This window comes from Peromyscus maniculatus, chromosome 10 (genome assembly GCF_049852395.1).
Source record: "Peromyscus maniculatus bairdii isolate BWxNUB_F1_BW_parent chromosome 10, HU_Pman_BW_mat_3.1, whole genome shotgun sequence".
Classification (NCBI taxonomy): Eukaryota; Metazoa; Chordata; class Mammalia; order Rodentia; family Cricetidae; genus Peromyscus; species Peromyscus maniculatus.
The window spans coordinates 83,279,128-83,301,947 of record NC_134861.1 but is presented as its reverse complement, the minus strand read 5'-3'; the positions used below and the strand labels follow the sequence as shown (position 1 = coordinate 83,301,947).

Here is a 22,820-nt window from a genome sequence, read left to right as displayed (position 1 = left end):
CTTGTGAAGGAAGAATATTTTCACCTGAACCAACAAAAACTAATCTTTGGCAATCATTTTCTGATGACTAAAATATGAATGTAAATCTTCAGTAGTTTCTGTTGTTATGGGTCTGCAGATGAGACTATCAAATAACTCAACAAGGTTTTGGAAAGTTACCACCTCTTACAATGTGTTTGTACAGATAATTTAAAAGAAGTGTGCCTTTAGGGTAAGGAGTATGTATTAATGAAAATGGACACGTTTCTTTAGCAGAGAGGAAAGTAAAAATAATATTGATAGACATATACTAACATACAAAACCAACACAAAATAAAACTAGCTTTCTCCCACCAACATCTCCTTCTTCTAATCTCTACAAAAACAGGAAACAAATTAACTAGTTGGCTCATCTATTTCCAACTCTTTCACTTTTCCCTATTATTTCTCTAATCAGAGAATTAAATAAAACTATATTCTTGTATAGTTTTTCTGGCCTCATTTGTTTGAGACAAGGTACTGATAGGTAGGTAACCCAGGCTGGCCTTCAACTCCTGATTCTCATGCCTCAGCCTCCAGAGTACTGGGCTGTGGTAGGAGTCACCGTGCCTGGTTTCTTAATCTACATTTCAAAGCCCAGCTCTCTTAGGATTAAACAAAGGGAAACAAACTAGTAAGTCAGCTCAAACTATAAGGGACCTCTAAAACACACTCTGACTCTTTCCTCACACATTATAGTCAGTCATTAGCTTCAAAATTACTTAGAATATGGTTTTAAAAAGAAGTGGGGGAGCTGGGTGCTTTGAAATATGCCTTCTTTAATCCTAGCGCTCAGGAGGCAGAGGCAGGAGGATCTCTACAGAGTGAGTCTAGCCTGGTCTACAGAGTGAGTTCCAGGACAACCAGGGTTACACAGACAAATGCTGTGATGTGATATTCAAAGTATACATGCATGAAAGAGTCCACTGACAGAGATCTGAGATTCTCCTTTTAAAGTAGAGGTTTAAGAGAAGGAGTGCTGGAACACTTGAGACCAAGTTCACTGCAGGCGTGCCAACAGGTGCCGTTCATATTCTGATTCGTTTTGTCCTACTTGGGTGGCTTTGTTGTCTAACCATCTGTTTGTTGAGATAGTATCTTACGGCCTAGGATAGCCTGAAACTTGCTAAGTAGTTGGCTGGCCTTGAACTCAATCCTTATGCATCAGCCTCTCAGAGTGCCAAGATTATGGGCGAGTACCATCGTATCTGACTCACTATTCAGAGTTCTTATTTAGCCCCTTCATATGGCCTGGAAACTGACACAGTCCAAGCAAGGCAAGGCATCTTGGAACCATTTTTAGAGTTGCCTACCATAAACTGGTAGACTAAAGAAATGAAGAAACAAAAGGCCCATCATTATGATCTTGGAGAGTATAAAACAGGATGTAGATTATATAGAGAGAGCAAGTTCTGTTCTGACAGTGTATATGCACCACATATTCATCACAGAATTCTAAAAATAAGCAACAAAAGCTTATGAGTCAACCTACCTGAACAAAAAAAATAAAGTGCTTGAAAGATGTATTGAGATGTGCTTCCTCCTGAAGCTGGATCACAGGGTCAAAATGTTGATGATAAATGTGAGCATAAACTCTAAAGAGTCGTTTGAGAATTGTTTTTGCCACGGACATGAAATTCTTCGGGAATGGAACACCTAGTCAAGAGATAAGGCCCCTCTATTAGTAAGAAAAGAGCACAAAGCAGCATGATTTGCCATCAAGTAGCCACAGGGCTGAAAGATGCAGTGTATATGAATCCCTATTTTCATGCCCATAAAATCTTTGAGAAGTTCTTAGCACATCATGAATAAAAGTAAACTGCAGAGCTTTTTAAAAATAAGAATGAGTCTTCTTTACGGCATATTGTACGGTCTAACACACTACCACTTTACAAACACCTAAGAGGCAGCACAACTAGAACTCGCACTCAGACTATTAGATTTGTTAGCATAAGCTCCACACAAATATGTGCTAACATAAACAATGTATTAACCACTTTAGTTAATGATCTTACTACATCAGGTGCACACACACACACACACACACAACTTAGCCTTAGGGAGATCCTGATCCAGGCATAATGACACATGTCTGTAATCTCAGCACCTGGGAGGCTGAGGCAGGATGATAATGAGTTCAAGACCAACATGGGATACATAGCAAGGTCCTGTCTCAAAAAAATTAAAAGTAAAAATAAAATAAGGAGATTTGAATTTGGGAAGATATTATCCAAGGAGCACATCAGAGCCAAAAAGACTATTCCTCAATCTTATTTATATTTTGAGTGAAACAGATTTTATATATATGGAGAATAAAACCACGGTTACCGTGTTAAAGGGATAGGAGGATATAAGAGAATGTAGGTCAGAGATATATACATAATATCTGTAGCAAATACACAGGATAATCAAGTCTAAAGATCTAATATAAAAATATAAAAATAAAACTCATAATATACCATATTGAGGTTTTATCAGTTGGGTAATTATAGCTGCTTTCATAACAGAATAAAATGGATTAACTATAACACAATGCATGTTAATTTGTTTTACTATAAAAACTATTTTACTATAAATATATATTAGCATCATACTATATAACAAATATATAAAATATCTCAATTTTAATAAAAATCTGGGCCAGTGAGATGGTTTAGCTGGCAAAAGTACTTGTTGGGCCAGACCGATAATCTGATTCAATCCCCACAAGGCACATAAAGGTGAAGGAGAGAACTGACTCTACAAGGTTGACCTCTGACCCCCACATGCATACACATAATAGTAATAAGCAAATTCTTAAAAAGAAGGAAAAGAATACAAAATCCTAAATTCTAAATGTTGAACGTGGCAATCCAAGCACACACTGGTATTCCTGGCTCAGCGTCATTTTCACACCACTATAAATCACAAGGAAACAAGTACACCACAGTCAAAGGACACTGTAAAATAGCAAAAACACACAAACAAACAAAAACCCTGAAGCCCACAGTTCTAGACACAGCACTGCATAGAAGCATTAGCAGTGATCTTCTTTAGCTGTAGAGGACATTACTAGGAAAACCTGACACACACACAGGACCTAAGGTCAGAGAACAGTGCTCTAATGAAAGCATACAACGTCAGCTGTCTGACAACACTCGAAGGGTTCACTGAAAACACAGTTGTAACAGCTTAACAAGTTACTAACCCATACTAACTATCTAACAGCAACAATTTAGACTTGATAGGTCTACCTTTAAGCAAACACACCAAACAAGTAACTCAATCTACGTGAGGCCAAATCCTCAAATCTGTTTTTTTCTTCTCACATATCTTGATTTCAAAAATTGATGTGATGTGTGATGCCCATGCCTGTAACCACACTCAGGAGGCTTAGACAGGATGGCCACGGGCTTGATGCCAGCCTGATCTACAAAGGGAGATCCGAATCTCAAAACAAAAGAAAAAAATAAAATCTTTAAGATTAATTCTATGAGTTGTAAAAACCACATTCTTCTTTATTATATGTATAAAATTAGATATAAGCCATGTAAACTTTGGAGAAAAAGAAAATAAACATGAGTATGATAGGTATTATTAGCTGTCATATTACCCATTATCTTTTTTCTATGATAGGCCAGATTTTATTACCTCCCTATATCATAAATTCATCTGCCCATCATTTAAAACTGTAAGTGTATATTCTTAATAAATTTATTGTGAAAAGGGGTACAAGAACACTCTTGAAATGTATAAAATTAGAAATATTTGGATTGATGTGGTAACTCACTATCAGTTATAAGCTTCCTTCTGGAACTTGCTACTGAAAAGGAAAACTACTAGATATTTATAATTCTAAAAAAAAAAAAAAAAATAGAAGAGAAAAGAGGAGACTTGCATGTTGGGCCCACTCCTTTAATCCCAGCACTCGGGAGGCAGAGGCAGGTGGCTCTCTGTGAGTTCAAGGCCAGCCTGGTCTACAGAGTGAGCTCTAGGACAGCCAGAGCTACACAGAGAAACCCTGTCTTGGAAGCAAAAAAGAACTTAAAACACACTCAAAAGTAACTTCCTTCATTAGAAATAATGTCAGGAATATTTTAATCTGAAACATCACAAAAATTTTAGCAAATAAAAATTAAGTAGATGACTTATTTCTATTAAGTCTAGCCTTTCAACTAACTAGTATTTAAAACACTAGGTGTAAAGGTGAAAAAAATCAGTTTATATGTGACAGCTTGCTTATGTCATGACTGGGTTAGCAAGCTCTGGTGCCTCTTCTTGGAAACTGCATAATAAACACGCCCATCAACACAGCCCCAAGGAACTGCTCAAATGGGTAGGACAGGAAGAGAGACAGAACAATTATAGAATCATAAAATTAAATATATCATGATTTATCCCAATTATATAAAATAATTTTACCAATTTTTGATGGGAATAACGTTTCATCATCCAGCTGGTCCTGAACCCAGGTCATCAGGTAATCAATATACTTTGGTGCAGAGCACTTGATAGGCTTTTTTATGTTTGTTCCATCTGCCCAATGATATTCATATCTGCAATGGAAAGACAGAAAGCACACAGAACATCAGAAGAGGTATAGATGTGCACGTATGATGTGTATAGATATGTATGATGAATTTATACACAAATATGTTTTAAGCAATCTGTTCTTCCAAGTAAGTACACATTTTTAATCGACAGTAGCCTGTTTTGCTTTTATCACAATCCAACCTAAAGAGATCACATCAAACTCATCTTCTATTTAGATGTTTATCTCACCTGTCTAATTTTCTATCTTTTCCTTTCTTTTTTTTCTTTCTCTTTCTTTAAAAAAAAAAAGTCTCTCATTATGTAGAGTAGGCTGGCTTGTGCTGTGGAATAAACCTCTTGTACACTGTAAAGATTTGTCACTTAAGCTGGTTTAATAAAACACTGATTGGCCAGTAGCTGGCCATGAAGTTAGGCTGGAAAGCCAAACTGAGAATGATGGGAAGGAGGGCGGAGTCACCAGCCAGATGCAGAGGGAGCAAGATGAGAGTGCCATATTGAGAAAAGGTACCAAGCCACGTGGCTAAACATAGATAAGAATTATATGTTAATTTAAGTTAAGAACTAGTTAGTAATAAGCCTGAGCTACCAGCTGAGTTTATAATTAATTTAAACCTCTGAGTGATTATTTGGATGTGGCTGTGGGACAGAGAAAAGCCTCAGTTTTCAGGCTTGGAACTCAGAGATCCACCTGACTGCCTTCCAAGTGCTGGGGTTTAATCACAGGTTGCCATGCAGAGCCCCTGAATTAAAGAGCTCTCTCTAATACCGAGTAGAACAATTTGCTGAAGTAGAAGAAGTTACTTTCTCTATTGTACCTCTAAACTTTATAGTTGTTTTTCTTCCTTACATAAAATGCAGTGTAATTATTTTTACTTGGGGGCTTTAAATTTGGGGTTAAGTATAAAGAATGTCAGAAAATTCGAAGTAAAACTAATACAAGTAAGAATGGTTCAGTAGTTTTATACATTAGGACAAGGAACTAATATACCCTTAAAGGAAATTGGCAACTCAAAAATGTTCACATTTGGGTATTAACATTACCCTTTGATTAACTTGCAACCATCATGTGAGAAACAAAAGGTCAAGAACAAGAAACACTACAATGAAATGCACTCCGCCTACTCTGAAAAACAGATCAGTAGAAGAGATGCCCAAAATGTGTAAATAAAAATATGTATAAACTGCCTGCCTAAAATGAACAATTTACCCTTGTAAGATCTACCAATAAATAAATGTAAATATAAAACAAGTTAGTTGTAGCACAAATCTTAATTGGTCTTAATAATAAAAACCTAGAGCCAGATATCAGGGTGAAAACTGAAAGACCAGAGACGCAGAGCAGCCAGCCACGTTCTTACCTCTATGGAACCCTACGCCTCAAAGGGCACTGAGCTCCTGCCTCCTCCCCCTTACAGTCCTCTCTCTGCCCTGCCGTGTCACTTCCTGTCTCCACCTCCCTAGTGCTGGGATCAAGGCGTGAGATCCCAAGTGCTGGGATCAAAGGTGTGTGCCACCGCTGCCTGGCCTCTATGGTTACCTAGTGGTTAGCTCCTCCCTCTGATCTTCAGGCAAGCTTTATTTGTTAAAGCACAAAGTATGACCACAGTAACTTGATCTATATTCAGGCCAAACCCTCAGTTATTTTCTTAAACAATTCTCTCTCTCTCTCTCTCTCTCTCTCTCTCCTCTCTCTCTCTCACACACACACACACACACACACACACACACACACACACACACACACACACACACACACGACTTTTAAGATAATAGGAACTCTCCTTACAAACTTTACAGTGTATATGTACATCAACATAGCCCTAAAGAACTAAGTACGTAGATAAAACTCCAAAATATAAAAATGTATAAACTGGGCTGGAGAGATGGCTCAGAGGTGCTGAGTTCAATTCCCAGCAACCACATGGTGGCTTACAACCATCTGTAATGAGATCTGGCGCTCTCTTCTGTATACATAATAAATAAATAAATCTTTAAAAAAAAATGTATAAACTGAATTGGCATTTAGATTTTTTAGTTTCCAACATTTCTTCCACTGTTTCATTGTTTTGTTTTTGTTTCTCTGTATAGCCCAGGATGTCCTGGAACTCATTCTGTACACCAGGCTAGCCTTAACTCAGGGATCCACTTGCTTCTACCCCACAAGTGCTATGATTAAAGGTGAACGCCATCACCACCCAGCACTACTTCACTTTTTTTTGTTTTTGGAGTTTTTTGTTTTGTTTTGTTTTACAAGACAGGGTTTCTCTGTGTAGTCCTGGCTGTCCTGGAACTCTCTGTAGACCAGTCTAGCCTTGAACTCATAGAGATCCACCTGCCTCTGCTTCCTGAATGCTGGAATTTAAAGCATGCACCACCACTGCCCAGCTAATATTTTACTTTTTAAATCAACTGTTTTCTAATCTTTTCCCCAGGGTTAGATCTGACTAAAGAATAGACTAATGAGCCCAACAATATAGCAATATAACAGAGAAATACTACACAGTATTTAAACTGATGAAAATTATCTTCAGTAATATGAGGATCCTTTCTATTTATCAAATCTACACCTTAATAATAATCCAAAATTGTTGTGAGCAGCGATACACCTTAAGAAACATTCTTAGAATAGCCTTTATTATCATTGCTGAGCACGAAGAATGACATCAAATCCACTGTGAAGTCTCAAAAGGGAGATTCTCCCAAACACCTACTGGTACCCTGCTGTGATGGTTAATCACATTCACAGAATTTTCTCTATTATAAAATTTAAATACTCAATGCAATTTTAAGCCTCTTTCTTCTTGACTCTCTTGCGAGACAGAGACTATAAGTAGGACTTAACTATCATTACTTTTCACTTAAGAAATATGAACTTAGGTGTGGTGGCCCCCAGAGGGTTCCTAGTGAGACATCACTCAAGGTCAGAGGATCTGAGCTTGTTTTACCCAGCAGGGCTGCATAATGAGATGATTTGGTCAGGGGCATGTTTATCAGGTGTTTGGAAGGGTCTACACTTGACTATATGGTGTGCTTTGATCTTGCAAGGAGGTCTTTTGCCTCTCCCTTTGACATATGTGGTGGTATTGTGTTCCCCAAAATATTGTGTACCCTAATAAACTTATATGGGGTCAGAGACAGAACAGCCACAATATTAAACATAGACGATAGGCAGTGGTAGCACAAGCCTTTAATCCTAGCATTCCAGAGGCAGAAATCCATCTGTTCAAGGATACTGCCAAGCATGGTGACTCACATCTTTAATCTCAGAAAGCGAGGCTTTAATCCCAGGGAGTGATGGTAGAAAGCAGAAAGGTATATAAGGTGTGAGGACCAGAAACTAGAAGCATTTGGCTGGTTAAGCTTTTAGCTGGTTAAGCTTTTAGCTGGTTAAGCTTCAGGCTTTTGAGCAGCAGTTCAGCTGAGAGCCATTGGGATGGGACACAGAAGCTTCCGGTCTGTGGAAACAAGATCAGCTGAGAAGTTGGCCAGGTGAGATTAGCTGTGGCTTGCTCTGTCTCTCTGACTTTCCAGTGTTCACCCCAATAACTGGCCTCAGGTTTGATTTTATTAGTAAGAACTTTTAAGATTCATGCTACAGACATATCATAAAAAGCCCTTTGAGATAAAGCTCTGGGTGGCTGGGTATTGAAGCTATCCTGTGTCTCTTTCTTATCGTCTCTTTCTATCTTTCTATCTAATATTTCCTCATTCCTGTCTCCTCCACCAAAGAACCCTTCAAAAGGTTGGAGCAGATCAGAGCTGGACTCTGACAGACTCCCACACTTAGGACTGGAGAAATAACTGAACAGCTAAGTGTGCATACTGCTCTTACTGAAGACCTGGGTTCAATTTCCAGCACTCAAATGTACTTCACAGCTACATTGCTAATGCCAGTCTAGGGGATCTGATACCCTCTTCTAGCCCCTGCAAGCTCCTGAATGTACATGGTACACACTCATACACATAAAATAATAAACAAATAAATGAATCTTTAAAAAACAAGGATGGTTCAGCAGTTAAGAAAAATCGCTGCTCTTCCAGAGGACCTGGGTTCAACTGTCAGCTCTGCATGGCAGCTCACAACTGTCTCTAACTCCAGTTCCAGGGCATCGAACACCCTCACACAGACATACAGGCAGGCAAAACACCAATAAACATAAAAAAAAATAAATCTTTAAAAAATAAACAAAATATTAATAAAATTTATATTAAAATATTATTTAAATTATATTTTCTCTCTACATTAAGAAACTTGAAAGTCTTTACCCTTTCTTCACAATCACATTTGTTAACTTGTTTGCTGTGGAACAATCTTTGTACACTATAAATATGTATTACTCTCACTGGTTAAAAAAGAGTTGACTGGCCTATAGCTGGGCAGGAAGAGATTGGGCAGGAAAGCCAGACTAGGAGGACACTGGGAAGGCAGGAGTCTCAAGAGTCACAATGTAGAGTAAACAGGATCAGAAGTACATACGTGAGGTAAACAAGCCTCAGGGCTGCACATAAATTAATAGAAATGGGCTAATTTAGGTTGTAAGAGCTAGTTAAAAACAAGTTTAAGCTATCAGCCGAGCACTTATAATTAATATTAAGTCTCTGTGTGGTTATTTGGGAACTAGCTGGCAGGTCAGAAAAGTCTGCCTACATTTGTTACTGATTTTCAGGTGTTCATTCACTTCTATATCAAAATCAAAGCAAACATGGTAAATCAAAGATTCATATTCAATGTCCTGAAGTTTTACAAATAATCTCAACTTTCAATATCCTAAGACTTTTTGAAAAATGAAACAACTATATGTTGCTTATATCTCTAGCACTTAAACCTATGATTCCCTATTCTTTTCTTTTGTTATGTTTATATAATTAAGATTTTGTTACGGTTTGAGTTTGTAATGTGTCCCACAGGCTCGGGTGTTGGCTTACTGTGGAACCTTTACAAATGATGCTGGTATACCACTGGGACAGCCTACAAGGTGTCAGCTGGAGCTCTCTCCTTTTGATCCTCAATGAAAGCTCTCACTGCCCCATGCCAACCCATCAACCATGCCTTCCCCACCACAACAGACTGAAACGCCTCAATCTGTGAGCCAGAACAGAGCCTTTCTTCAAGTTGCTTCTGTTAGGTATTTTTTTCACTACAACAATAAAAGTCACTAACACAAATTACTTCATTGGCCTGGCGGTGATGGCGTACACTTTTGATCCCAATACTCTTGGGAGGCAGAGGCAAGCAGATCTCTGAGTTTTAGGCTAACTTGGTCTACTGAGTGAGTTCTAGGACAGCTTGGGCTACACAGAGAAACCCTGTCTTGAAAAAACAAACAAACAAACAAACCAAATGACGTCATTGGTGGCTCTATTTTACCCTCAACTGTTTTGGGTTTTTTTTTTCCCCCTTTTTTTTTTGGGGGGGGGAGGGGGTTCGAGACAGGGTTTCTCTGTGTAGCTTTGTGCCTTTCCTGGAACTTGCTTTGGAGACCAGGCTGGCCTCGAACTCACAGAGATCTGCCTGGCTCTGCCTCCCGAGTGCTGGGATTAAAGGTCTTAACAGACCATTCTCTTTTAAATTCTCTTCTGTCATCACAACATTTACTTGTAAATTACAGCTCCAACATACCCACTATCTCTTTTCCAATCACAATAAACAGCAAATGTCAACCAAGTACTCAGAAACATCATTTAGTACCACTTGTTAAGAGGCTAATGATACCAACTGGTTGATCACATATACTCCAGATCTAACTCAGAATTGCTAATGAGTGCTGACAAGATGCCCCAGTGGGAAACTCCAGAGCTGACATTAACAAACATCTCTCCATGGTACAATTCTTCCTTTGTCGGTAAAGATAAAGAACTGGGACAACTCCTAGCATTAGTAATAGGCAAGAGTGCCACGCGTAGTGGGCACATGCCTTTAATCTAAGCACTTGGCAGGCAGAGGCAGGTGGGTATCTGAGTTTAAGGCCAGCCTGGTCTACATTGAGAGTTCCAAGACAGCTTGGGCTGCACAGTAAAACTATCTAAAAAGAAAAGAAAAAGACAAGAGTAAAGATTCTCCAAAAAGTGCCAGGTGTGGCAGCATACGCCTTTAATCCCAGCACTCAGGAGGCAGAGGCATGTGGGTCTCTGTGAGTTCAAGGCTAGCCTGGTCTACAAAGCGAGATCCAGGACAGCCAGAGCTACCCAGAGAAACATGTCTCTGGGGGAAAAATTCTCCAAAAAGGAAGGAAGGAAAAGGAAAAAAGCTGAGCATGGTAGGCACAGCTATAATCCCAACACAACTGAGAAAGATCCCAATGCCTACCTGGGCTACAGAGGTAAGATGTAGTCTCAAAACGATTGTGTTTGTTGTTTATTTACTGGTTGATTGAGTGAGTGACTGATTATCTTAAGGAAAAAGACAGAGAGTGAGAGGAACAGGTGGGCAGGCAATGTGCTACAAAGGAATTTGCTTTTCTTTTTAGAAGGCAGAGCTACTTTGTTCCTCAATACAAATTAACCATGTAACAGCAAAATTAAAACCATCTATTTTCGCATAAAACTTAAAACATCTGAACTAAACACCAATAGTACCAACAGGAATCAAGTTATAAAAAGGAATTTAATTTCTCCAATGCCTTTTTTTCCTTAAGAAATCTTAAAATAACAAAATAGAAATTTGATGAGACTAAGACAATGTCATCTGAACCACAATATTTAGCCAAAGGGATATCTAATTCATTTAAAATCAAATTTGATAAGGATAGGCATCTTTGGTTAAAAATCTACAGAGTCAGGTGTGGTGGTACACACCATTCATCTCAGGACTCAGAAAGCAGGCACACAGACCTCTGTGAGTCCGAGGCCAGCCTGATCTACACAGGGAGTTCCAGGACAGATGGGGCTACACAGAGACTGTCTCAAAAAAGCAACAACAGAAGTTCCATACAGGACAGTTCATACAGGACAGTTCTCCGAAATAAAGAGTTCCTCAAGGTGTGAAAACCACCGGCTGGCTACAGTTCTAACAGATGAGACCTAAAGGAAGCAGGGAACTGAGATTTGGGAAACTCACATCTGTGGGCAAGACAGCAGAAACAGCTCTCTGCTTTTCTAGTGAGAATGGCCAGGGTGTGTTTACCTCCTAAGATAGCAACACACTGAGCTCCCACACCTCTGCAGCAAGTTCTTTGATCAACTGACTAAACTCTTTTGTTCATGTTGATACATGGATCAGTAATTTTCAGGTAAATGTTGGAATATGAAGTAAAATAAACGATATATTTATATATAACTAAGTAAATAGCAGTGGCATTTACTAGTAGTAATACTAAAAGCCAACTTCAAAAGGGCATTAGCCCAACCAATACTGATTTGTGAGGAAGTAATAACAGCTGTCTTTGCACCAAGACAGATTTAAAAGAACAAATAAAGAATGAGTAGCAGCCGGGCGGTGGTGGCGCACGCCTTTAATCCCAGCACTCGGGAGGCAGAGCCAGGCGGATCTCTGTGAGTTCGAGGCCAGCCTGGGCTACCAAGTGAGCTCCAGGAAAGGCGCAAAGCTACGCAGAGAAACCCTGTCTCGAAAAACCAAAAAAAAAAAAAAAAAAAAAAAAAAAAAAAAAAAAAAGAATGAGTAGCATATCTGATGCCCTGATTTGATCTTGAACACGCACACAATATTACAGTATAAATACAACACAATGAAAAATATATCATTATTTTAAGAGTGAAACCACTAGGGTTGGAGAGATACCTCAGCTCTTTGGAACATGAAAAGCTCCTCCAGAGGCACTGAGATAGCTCCAACCTGAGGCAGCTTCCAGGAAATTGGATGCCTCTGACCACTGTGGGCAGTTGCACTCACATGCACACACCTACACACACCTACACACACACACACACACACACACACACACACACACACACACACACACACACACAAAACAATGTTTTTTAGATGAAAAAGTTAAGCAGGAAGAGCACATCTACACTGAAGAATGCTAAGCAGCTCCATAGGGAAAAAAATGTTAGGATGGCCCTGTAATAAGGGTAAGACATTTTAAAACATTAACATAAGATTTAAAAAAAGAAACAGAAGAGAAGAAAAATACCCAAGAAGGATAGAAGAAGCAATTTTTCAGAAGAAACCGAGTAATTGGCAAGGAGTTTCCAGGAAGCTAGTTCAGGTGGATGGGGAAAGACACCTGGTAAGGAGAGGGAGCAGAAGGCAGGTCACAGAGAAGCCACTGAGGGACTACGAGAGCCCAGGAAGTACATGGTGAGACACTTCCTTCTCATACAGTGACAAAGAAAACCAATCATTAACTGTATCTTACTTTGGTCCAGCTGACATCACCGGACAACTCTCCTCTGTACAGAAGTCTGTGATGGTTCCATAAAGCATATTGATTTGATTGAAAAAATCCACAGCTGCAAAGCAAATGTCTGTTATAAGTAAAATAAAACAGTAAAGAAGTAACTTTCACTCTATTTAAGCAGAATCCCAGGTTCTGGTTTTCCCTACAAAAGCAGATGAAAAGCTCACACCAAAGCCCCAATTGCTGAGTATACTAAAATTAGGAGCTTGTATAAGACAGCAGGAAGACAAGAGTGTGAAAAATTATTGGCAACTCACATAAAAAATGTATATATAAGATATACAAAAGACTATATAAGAGGAAGAAAAGACAACACATCAGGAAATGTAAATTTAAAATGCCCCCTCACAAAAAAAAGTTTCTAGATAATCATAAAATCCTATACAAAAATGTTGGTAATAATGAAATCACAAATTTAAATGATAATGGGTTGCCATTCCAAATCCACTCTCCGAAAACACTGACTTCACAATGGAAACAGCCAGGAACACACAACCCACTGTAAACTGTGTGTGCATGTGGAGGCCGGAGGAGGACACTGCTGGCTTTTCCAGTACCACAGACACTCAGTTCTAGCAATTCAAACAGAGAAAATACAGACAGATAGTAATTACCTGCTTCTATACTTAGTATCTTGTGTTCTACAACACATGGTTCTACACAGCCATTCATAATCTTTCTTAATTAGTATATGCAGGCTGGTAAAATGACCCAGTGGGTAAGAGTGCTTGCCACTAAGCCTGACAACCTGAGTTCAATCCCCAGGACCCATATGGTAGAGAGAAAAAACTGTCCTGTGGTATGTGTACCCACACACATTAACACATACATGCAAAAAACAAATAAATAAATGTGAAAAATTCAAATAACTACATAAATGAACAAACGAGCTCTCAGAAGTACAAAAGCACAAATAGAGTCAAAGGAAAGGAGAAGAGAGAAGAGGGGACAGGAGAGGAAGGGACAGAGGGGCAGGGCAGGACAGTAGCACACACCTTCAGTCCCAGCAACTGAGAGGCAGGTGAATCTCTCTAAATTGAAGAGCAGCCTAATCTACACAGTGAGTTCTAGGCCAGCCAGGGCTACACAGTAAGACCCTGTACTAATGTACACACACACTGGAAATTTATTCTGATTATCTGTGAGGTGTCACAAAAATCATCTTATAGATAAGATGGCTCTCATTAATAAAGTGGAAAAATAAACCATTTTATTTCTAATAACAAAACTGTCTTAGTCCAGAAATATAATCACATTATAATTAATCACATAATTAAAAAATAAAGTGACAGTAAACTTCTATTGACATTTCATAAAATTTCATACTCAGAAAAAATAACATGAAGACTAACGTTGGATTATGACATTACTATATTGTGATATTAGGCTATTTATCATCACCATATTGTGACTATTAGGCTAGATCCTAGAGTAGACACCTCAACATTCACCTGCAACGAGACGGTCACTGACCCAATCCAGAGTCAGCTGGGAAACAGAAAGGCACTTACTGTTAACTGCAACCCACTCGTTCAGATCCTCTCCCTCAGGAAGCATGACGGCCATCCGCAGGTTGCCACTGCCAAGTGTGGCTTCTGCATGTTTTAAGAGCTCATACTGGTGAGAACCCTCTGGGATGTTCTTCTTTGGTTTAAAAGTTTTCGAAGAGCGACTACCACTATGAATAGAAAGAAAGGGAGGGGGGATTATTCATTATTTAAATAAATACTGCCAACAGAATCTACAATTTATTACTGGGTAAAAATCAGTCATATTAAATATCCAAAAATTAATAAAAATTATACTTTCAGCCCCCAAACTTAAACTGTACTAGCTATATTAATCCTAGAAATAATGTAGTTATTATAATGACTGTGTTATCTACCCAAAATATATTCAAACAAATTCTCTATATTCTCTAGTTTAACTCAGGAGGAGAAAAGAACTTTCAGCTGTAACTAATCCAGTTCCCCACAGTAAACTAACCACTCTGAATAACAAACTATAAGCTACATTAAAAAAAAAGTACTTCCATAGTAAGTATTAGTAATTCTATTTCTTATTCAACCTTATTTGTCATTTTAATACACAATTTTATATCAGTAAAATACAAAAGTCCAAAAGCAAAGGGAAAAGCTAAAGAAGCTAAATGTTGTTCTATCCAATTATAGGAAGCATTTGCAATCAATCTTAATACAGCATTTTGGTTAAACAGGCAGTTAACATGACTGATAACTCAAATTTCAGAATGTATGCATATATACATGTAGTGCAGTGTTATGTAACATACACATACATACAGTCAGCCCTCCACATGAGTGAGTCTTCATATTGACTCAATCAAACAAGAACTGAAAATACTTGGGGAAAATTATATCTTTACAGAATATATACAAACTGTTTCCCTGTCATTCTCTAAACACAGTATAATAGCACTTAGATATGGTGATACTTTATTTGTGCTGAAATGTGATTTTATTTGTATATTAATAAATAAAGTTCCCTGGGGGTCATAGCTAACAGCAAGCCATTTAGCAGAAGTCTGGCAGTGGTAGCACATGCCCTTAATCCTATCACATGGCAGGCAGAGTCTGTGTGTTCAAGGACCTAGTCAGCTTGGTGACATATACCTTTAATCCAAGTACCAATCATAGAGACCTAGAGGTCTGTATAGACAGGCAATGATGAGAAAGTCATGTGATTGGGTTTAGAACCAATGAGAAGGCAGAACAGAAAGTCAATAAAAATACAACACACAGAAAGTAGGTCTCTTTCTCAGGAGAAGGATGGCAGCGTCTGGTAAGCTAAAGGTTATTTGCTAATGCTCTGACCTCTTGGGCTTTTAACTCTTTATTTGGCTTTGTGTTTCTTATTTAATAAGACTATTTAGAATTACATCTACACTTAAGACTGTGTAAGTAAACTAGATATGAGCTTAAAAGTACATAATAGGATGGATGTGGTATATGCAAGAATCATACCATTCTATAAGACACTTAAGCACATACATATTATCTTTACAGGATCCTGGACCCAATTCTCCCTGGATATAGCAGAACAAATAAGAGTGAGTGAGTGAGTAAGAGAGAGAGAATGAATGTGTTGGTCAACTAAAACTAGGTTTAGAAAGAGTTTTAAAAAATTAAGAACAAAGCTGGGGGCTGGAGAGATGGCTCAAGGTTAAAAGCTCTGCTTCTTCTTCCAAAGGTCCTGAGTTCAAGTCCCAACAACCACATGGTGACTCACAACCATCTGTAATGAGATCTGGTGCCCTCTTGTGGCCTGCAGGGATATGTGCAGACAAAACACTACACATAAATTAAATCTTAAAAAAAAAAAAAAAAAAAAAAAACAGAGCTGGGTGGCCATGGTGCACTCCTTTAATCCTGGCACTTGGGAGGCAGAGGCAGGCGGAAGTCTGTGAGTTCGAGATCCAGGACAGACACCAAATCTACACAGAGAAACCCTGTCTCGAAAAACAAAAAGATTAAGAACAGGATGAAGAGATACACAAATTTAGCTCTCAGGAGGCAGAGGCAAGTAGATCTCTCTGTGAGTTTGAGGCTAGCCTGGTCTACCTAGTTAGTTCCAAACAGCCAGGACTACACAGAGAAACCCTGTCTCAAAAACAAACACCCAAACCCCCCACCACCACCTGTGGCAGTGGCAGGTGGGAGAGCTATCCCTACCCATCACCAGCTGCAGAACTCAGCAGAGCAGGCCCTGCACTTGCATGGGCAGCACACTAGAGCTGACACTGTTGGTGGGGGTGCAGGTGAGCCGGCTCTGAGGGTGTGAGTCTAAGAGAGTGACCCACTAAGCAACTCCCCTCACCATCTACAGCAGACAGAGAACTGACCCTCCCCCTTACCAGCTACGGGACTCAGGAAAGCAGGCCCCTGCACCTAATCTGCGCAGCACAGTAGAGCTGGCCCCACCATTCATCTGCCATATGGTGGCATGGATGGGCAAGGGAGTGATGTGCGCCCCCCACACAGCCCCTAGCAGTTGGGAGAGCTGGCCCTGAAGTCGGAAGAGCTGGAGAGCTGAACTCACCCCTTACCAGCTGCGCCTTGCCTGGGCAACACAGTAGAGCTGGCCCTGGTGGTTTAGGTGTGGGCAAGCCAGCCCAGAAGGCATGAGGCAGGAGAACTGGTCCTGCCCCTTGCTCCTAACTGCATAGGGTGAACTAGCCAGGGCAAGGCTGGAGAGTTCACCCTGGTGGCAAGGATGGGGGAGAGATAGTAGGCTGACCAGCCCTGAAACTACCCAGGTTTGAGTTGGCCCATCCCAACATTCACCCCATCTATGATCTGCTGGAGCATGTAAGGGGGCTGGTTTACAGACCCAAAGCTACAAGACCTCCACAACACAGAGCAACAGCAGGATATCCAAGAAGAGTCCCAGCGAGGGCCCAGTATCGATGGTGTAGCAGAATCCAGATCCTTGAACCAGACCAATGACTCTTCACAATGAACACTTGCAAATAAAGATATATGGACTAAAGGGTATACTGTATAACTCACTGTGTCACATGACAGCTTCCATGATGAGAGATTTTTTTTCCTCATTTTTTTTTCTTAAATTTTATTTTATTGGGGGGGGGGTTGTAAGGGCAGAGGGCAGATATGAAGGTACGGGGAGATGAATGTGATCAAGATGCATGATGTGAAAGACACAAAAAATAAAGAAACTTAAAAATAGATATTTGAAGTATGAAGATGAAAACAGAATCCTGAAGAGAACACACAATGGTGAAACATTACAGCTCCATAGCTTTGCATTCTTCAACCCTGTGTCTGAAGTTTGAACTCCACATCCCTTCCCTCTCTCCCCCAGACACAGCTGGTGTGCTCAACCCCAGTTGTCATTATCACCGCGGGACACTGAAGTGAGTGAAAAGTCTACCGATGAGCCCAGATGTCCCACTCCAATGGTCGTGTCACTCCACTGACATTCTCCTTTCGATGCTGTCTGTTCTTGAGTGCTTAATTAAAGTGAAACTGGTATTTCTCAACCCTGAATACTTTCTCTTCCCATGTCTTTAGTCAACAACCAAGGGATCTCTTTAAAAACATGAATAAGTAGACACCACTCCTCCCCTGAGAACCACCCAGTGGCTTCCCAGTGCTCTCAGAATAAATCCAAAGTAAAACACTGTTTAAGGTCAAGCTGTAGAACACACTAGAGTATACAGACTTTTCTTCAGCACTAAACACCAAATTCTCTCTAAACAGATCTAAAACATTTACAGAAATATAATTATACCTTTCCAAACTCAATGCATATTTCTTTTCTTCCTTTTCACCTCTCATCATTGTTTTTCTCAGGGCTTCCGATAAAACCGAGGAAAGTATTGAACCGCTAAGCTACATCCCTGGGCCTTCTCATCAAAACAGTGCGAGAAATATACTCTACCAGTATATTTTACAAAAGGGTATCTTCCTAATCTATGTGTTGATTATATAGCTGTCCTCAGACTGCTTTGGTTCAAGACTTGAGGCAGCTTGTTACATATGCTCAGTTAAGCCACCACTTGGCTCAGATCACTGCAAGTTAGAACGAACAGGCAGTTCTGAGAAGAGCTGCAACACACACATTTGTGACATACACCTGCACAGAACTGTCTGGGTCTCACCTGCACCCCAAAGCCATCTGCCAATCAAACCTCTCTTCCCTGAGGAGGTACTTTCTGGATCAGAGTCTCTTCTAAGATTTGATCTTCAACAAACTAAAATCTACCATATAAAATCTTATACTTTGTTAGAAAAAAGGATCTGGATTTGATGTTGTAGAATTATCAGCTTTCACTTGTATTAGTTATTGTGGTTTTGTTTCTAGTTTGATTTTTTTGAAACATGATGTCATTCTAGTTTAGACCTGCCTCAAATTCACCACAGCTTCAACTTTCAAGAGCCCTAGGTTTACTATTTAGTAGCTCACCACTCCCAATTGATTAGTCTTTTTCCTTAGGCAAGTTCTCCAGCGCCTGTTTGTTGTTGCTTCCCAATTATAAACACCTAATAAAAACAAAGCATCTCCAATCTGTGTCACAGAAGAGCATAAAAACTGTAGGTGAAAAAAGCTTTTAAACTGGAAAATTCTATGCAGTCGTTAGCGGCTTCATTGTCTTTCCTCTTCATGAACCAGAATAACTGAGTAAAGACAGACATGGTGGTACAAAGCCCAAAGCTAGAGTCAACCCCAGTCCCATGCTCACATCCCAAGGCTACATGGGGAATACAAGTGTAGTGTGGAAACAACTGTTTGGATGCCTAAGGTTCAAAGACAGCTGAGTATGATGTACTGCTGTCCGTGTGTGCTCTCCTCCCTTGTTCCAAGCACAGTTAAGGTACTCTCAGAACAACAAGTTCCTATTTCCTCAGCTGCCAGTTTCTTCCTCCTCTGTCCCTTAAGAAACCACAATTAGGGGTTTGAGAGATGGCTCAGCAGTTAAAAGCACTGGCTGCTCTTGCAGAAGACCCAGGTTCAACTCCCATCACTCACACCTAGGTCTGTAACTCCAGTTCCAAGGAATCTGATGCCCTCTTCTGGCCTCTACAGGCATCAGGCACATAAGTGGTGAGTGAGTTGCTTTTAGATTTGGGGTTTTTGTTTCATTTTGGTTTGGTTTTTTGAGACAGGGTTTCTCTGTGTAGCTCTGACTGTCCTAGAACTCACTCTGTAGACCAGGCTGGCCTTGAACTCAAAACCCACCTGCCTCTGCCTCCTGGGTGCTGGGATTAAAAGCATGTGCCACTGCCCAGCTAACACTCTCTTCTCTATTTGCAATTCCCATGTAATTCAAATTTCCAAAGTCCAGGTGGTTCCTGTGTGCTAAGGGACCCCTTCTAAATGTCAATAGACGTACCATAACATAGCTTCAGCAGCCATCTATTGACTCAGGTTGTTTCCCATCATTTACTTCTACAAGCAATGCTGCTGCAGCATTCAATGTGCATGTGAAAAATTCTCAGGACTGTGTGCATGTGTAACTTTGAATTTTATAGTGCTCTTTTTACCCCCACAAATAAGTTATACCCTTGAAAAATCCAATTAATAATACCCTATGAGAACAGTTGGTCTTTGAAAATAGAGGTCAGACTGAAAATTCCTCTTTTTAGTTCCCAACATAACACCATAACTACAGAGAATTTAGACTCTTATGATTAAATCTAAATAATACAAGTACTTACAAGGGGTATTATATTAATAGTTCACAGCCTCTTTGGGGATATTACTTTCCAAATAAACATCCAAGATATTCAGGATTGCTTTTCCTGCTCCACTTATACTCTCTGAAAGCAAATCAATTTCCAGTGCAGTCTGGAAAACTCCATCCTAGAGACAGTTCTTATCCCTTGTAAGACACACTTATCCCTTGTGATTTGCCTGTTTTAAGTTTCAACACCATTTACTTCCTCTTTGAGACCATAAAGAATTTATCAGATCTCAAAGGGACACCTATGTTGTTTCCCATAATCCATTTTATGCTATCATAACCTTTCATTTTAATATCTATTGGCTCAACAATAAACAAAGTTGTATTTTCTAAAACGGACTGGGGAATCTTAAGGCTGAAGACATGAAAGGTTAAGGGAAGATATCTACAGAGAAATCAAACCAGGAGCAACAGCAGGGAATAAAGGGATACCTGGGTATTTTGACACTGAAGAATATGCTAGTTTATTGAAAGTCAGAAGTCAATTAACTATCCTCAATTTGTATCAATAGTCTTTCTTCAAGGTGAAGTGATTTACTCTGACCACACAGATTTTCAAACGGAAGAACAGGATTTAATAATAGTCAACTATCTTGAAATAACTTAGCATTACTGTTTTAGCTTCCTCATCTATACAGTAGCAATAGCAAGGCCTACCTCACTATTGAACCCCCGGGAAGTACTCCATTCTAAGTTCAAACATGGCATTCATTTCAGTGTTTCTCCTTCAGGTCTTAGTCTACCACAGGAGACAAAGAACTGCATAAATAACTTGCTGATTGGCAGTTCTACTCAGCTTCAGGCTTAGAACCCCTAAACAGGACAGTAATGATGAAGATTAATATTAACTAGTATCTCCTACAGGTTTTGTGCTCAGAAATATTTTCTATGTTCATTCAGTCTTTACAACTCTGATACAGTGTCAATTTCTTATTTTGTAATGTAATTTGAGTCTTAAAATTTTTATGTAATTTGCCCAAGATTAAAAAAGTTGTAAAATAAAGAGCCCAGGTTGAAGTTTCTAAAGCCCATTTTGGGGACCAAAGGAATAGTTCAGCGGTAGAGCATGTGTTCAACATGAACAGGGCCTTGTGTTCAATCCTTGGCACCAAAATAAGTTAACTGAATAAAACCCACTGTCTTACTCACTCCCTCACACTATTAAATGCCTTGTCTTTCTGCATGATTATTTCTTGCAATTTTCCTTTAAAAAAGAACAATTTTCATTAAAAAAGAACACTTTCAGCAGATCAGAAACTGAGGAATTCTGATGTGACTAAAAAGTTGATGAGCTCAGGGCTAAATTAACAGTTCAATTGAACCAGGCCCTGTCTGGTTAAGTGAGACAGTTGATGAGCTTGAACTGTTTAGGAGGCCCCCAGGCAGTGGAACCAGGACCTGTCCTTGGTGCATGAGCTGGCTTTTTGGAACCTGGGACCTATGCAGGGACACTTTGCTCAGCCTTGGTGCAGGGAGGAGGGGACTGGACCTGCCTTGACTACCAGGCTAGGCTGAATCCCCAGGGAAGACCTTGCCTTGGAGGAGGTGGGAATGAGGGGTGGATTGGGGGGGAAGGCTGGGGGTGGGAGGGAGGGCAGGTGAATCCATGGCTGATATGTAAAATTAAATTAATTATAAAATAAAAATATTAAAAAAAAGAAACAGTTCAATTGTAAAGTGTTTGCTATGCAAACTTGAGGACTTGAATTGAATGCCCAGTCCCCACATTAAAAATAAATAAATAAGCCGGGCGGTGGTGGCGCACGCCTTTAATCCCAGCACTCGGGAGGCAGAGCCAGGCGGATCTCTGTGAGTTCGAGGCCAGCCTGGGCTACCAAGTGAGCTCCAGGAAAGGCGCAAAGCTACGCAGAGAAACCCTGTCTCAAAAAACCAAAAAAAAATAAATAAATAAATAAATAAATAAATAAAATAGCTGGGCAGTGTTGGTACATGCCTTTAATCCCAGCACTCGGGAGGCAGAGCCAGGCAGATCTCTGAGTTCAAAGCCAGCCTATGGTGATATTTTATTTGTACTGAAATGTGATTTTAATTTTATGTTAATAAATAAAGTTGCCCTGGGGTCAGAGCTATTAGAGCCATAGCAAGAGCGTGATGGTTAGAAGAGCTAGGTAGATTTCTGTGTGTTCAGGGATACAGCCAGTATTGGAGACATACGCCTTTAAGACCTGGAGGGCAGTACTTACAGGCAGTGATGAGGCAGTCATGTGATTGGGTTTACAACCAATGAGAAGGCAGAACAGAAAGACTATTTAAACACAGACAAACAGGAAGTAGCTCTCTCTCGGGGAAGCTAGGAGCACTGCAGGAGGTAAGATTTTATCTCTGAGCTCTGACCTCTCGGCTTTCTCTCTTTTTTTTTTTTTTTTTTTTTTTGTTGTTGTTGTTTTTTTTGTTTTTTTTGTTTTTCGAGACAGGGTTTCTCTGTGTAGCTTTGCGCCTTTCCTGGGACTCACTTGGTAGCCCAGGCTGGCCTCGAACTCACAGAGATCCGCCTGGCTCTGCCTCCCGAGTGCTGGGATTAAAGGCATGCGCCACCACCGCCCGGCTCGGCTTTCTCTTTTACATTGGCTCTGTGTTTCTTATTTTAAAAAGACGATTGGTTACATCTACACCAGCCTGGTCTACAGAGCAAGATCCAGGACAGGCACCAAAACTACAGAGAA

General features: G+C 39.9%; 1 protein-coding gene across 2 annotated transcripts in view; it reads right to left on the bottom strand.

Annotated features, from left to right (window-relative positions):
* Mob1b (MOB kinase activator 1B) overlaps positions 1 to 22,820 on the bottom strand; it is a 35,690-nt gene that overhangs the window by 4,190 nt on the left and 8,680 nt on the right. For both annotated transcript variants that reach the window (XM_006991656.4, XM_076546586.1), the window contains exons 2-5: positions 14,426 to 14,592; positions 12,873 to 12,966; positions 4,420 to 4,553; positions 1,511 to 1,674 (exon numbers count right to left, since the gene is read on the bottom strand). In XM_006991656.4, the coding sequence (XP_006991718.1) occupies positions 1,511 to 1,674; positions 4,420 to 4,553; positions 12,873 to 12,966; positions 14,426 to 14,592 (559 nt within the window). The remainder of the gene's footprint in view (positions 1 to 1,510; positions 1,675 to 4,419; positions 4,554 to 12,872; positions 12,967 to 14,425; positions 14,593 to 22,820) is intronic.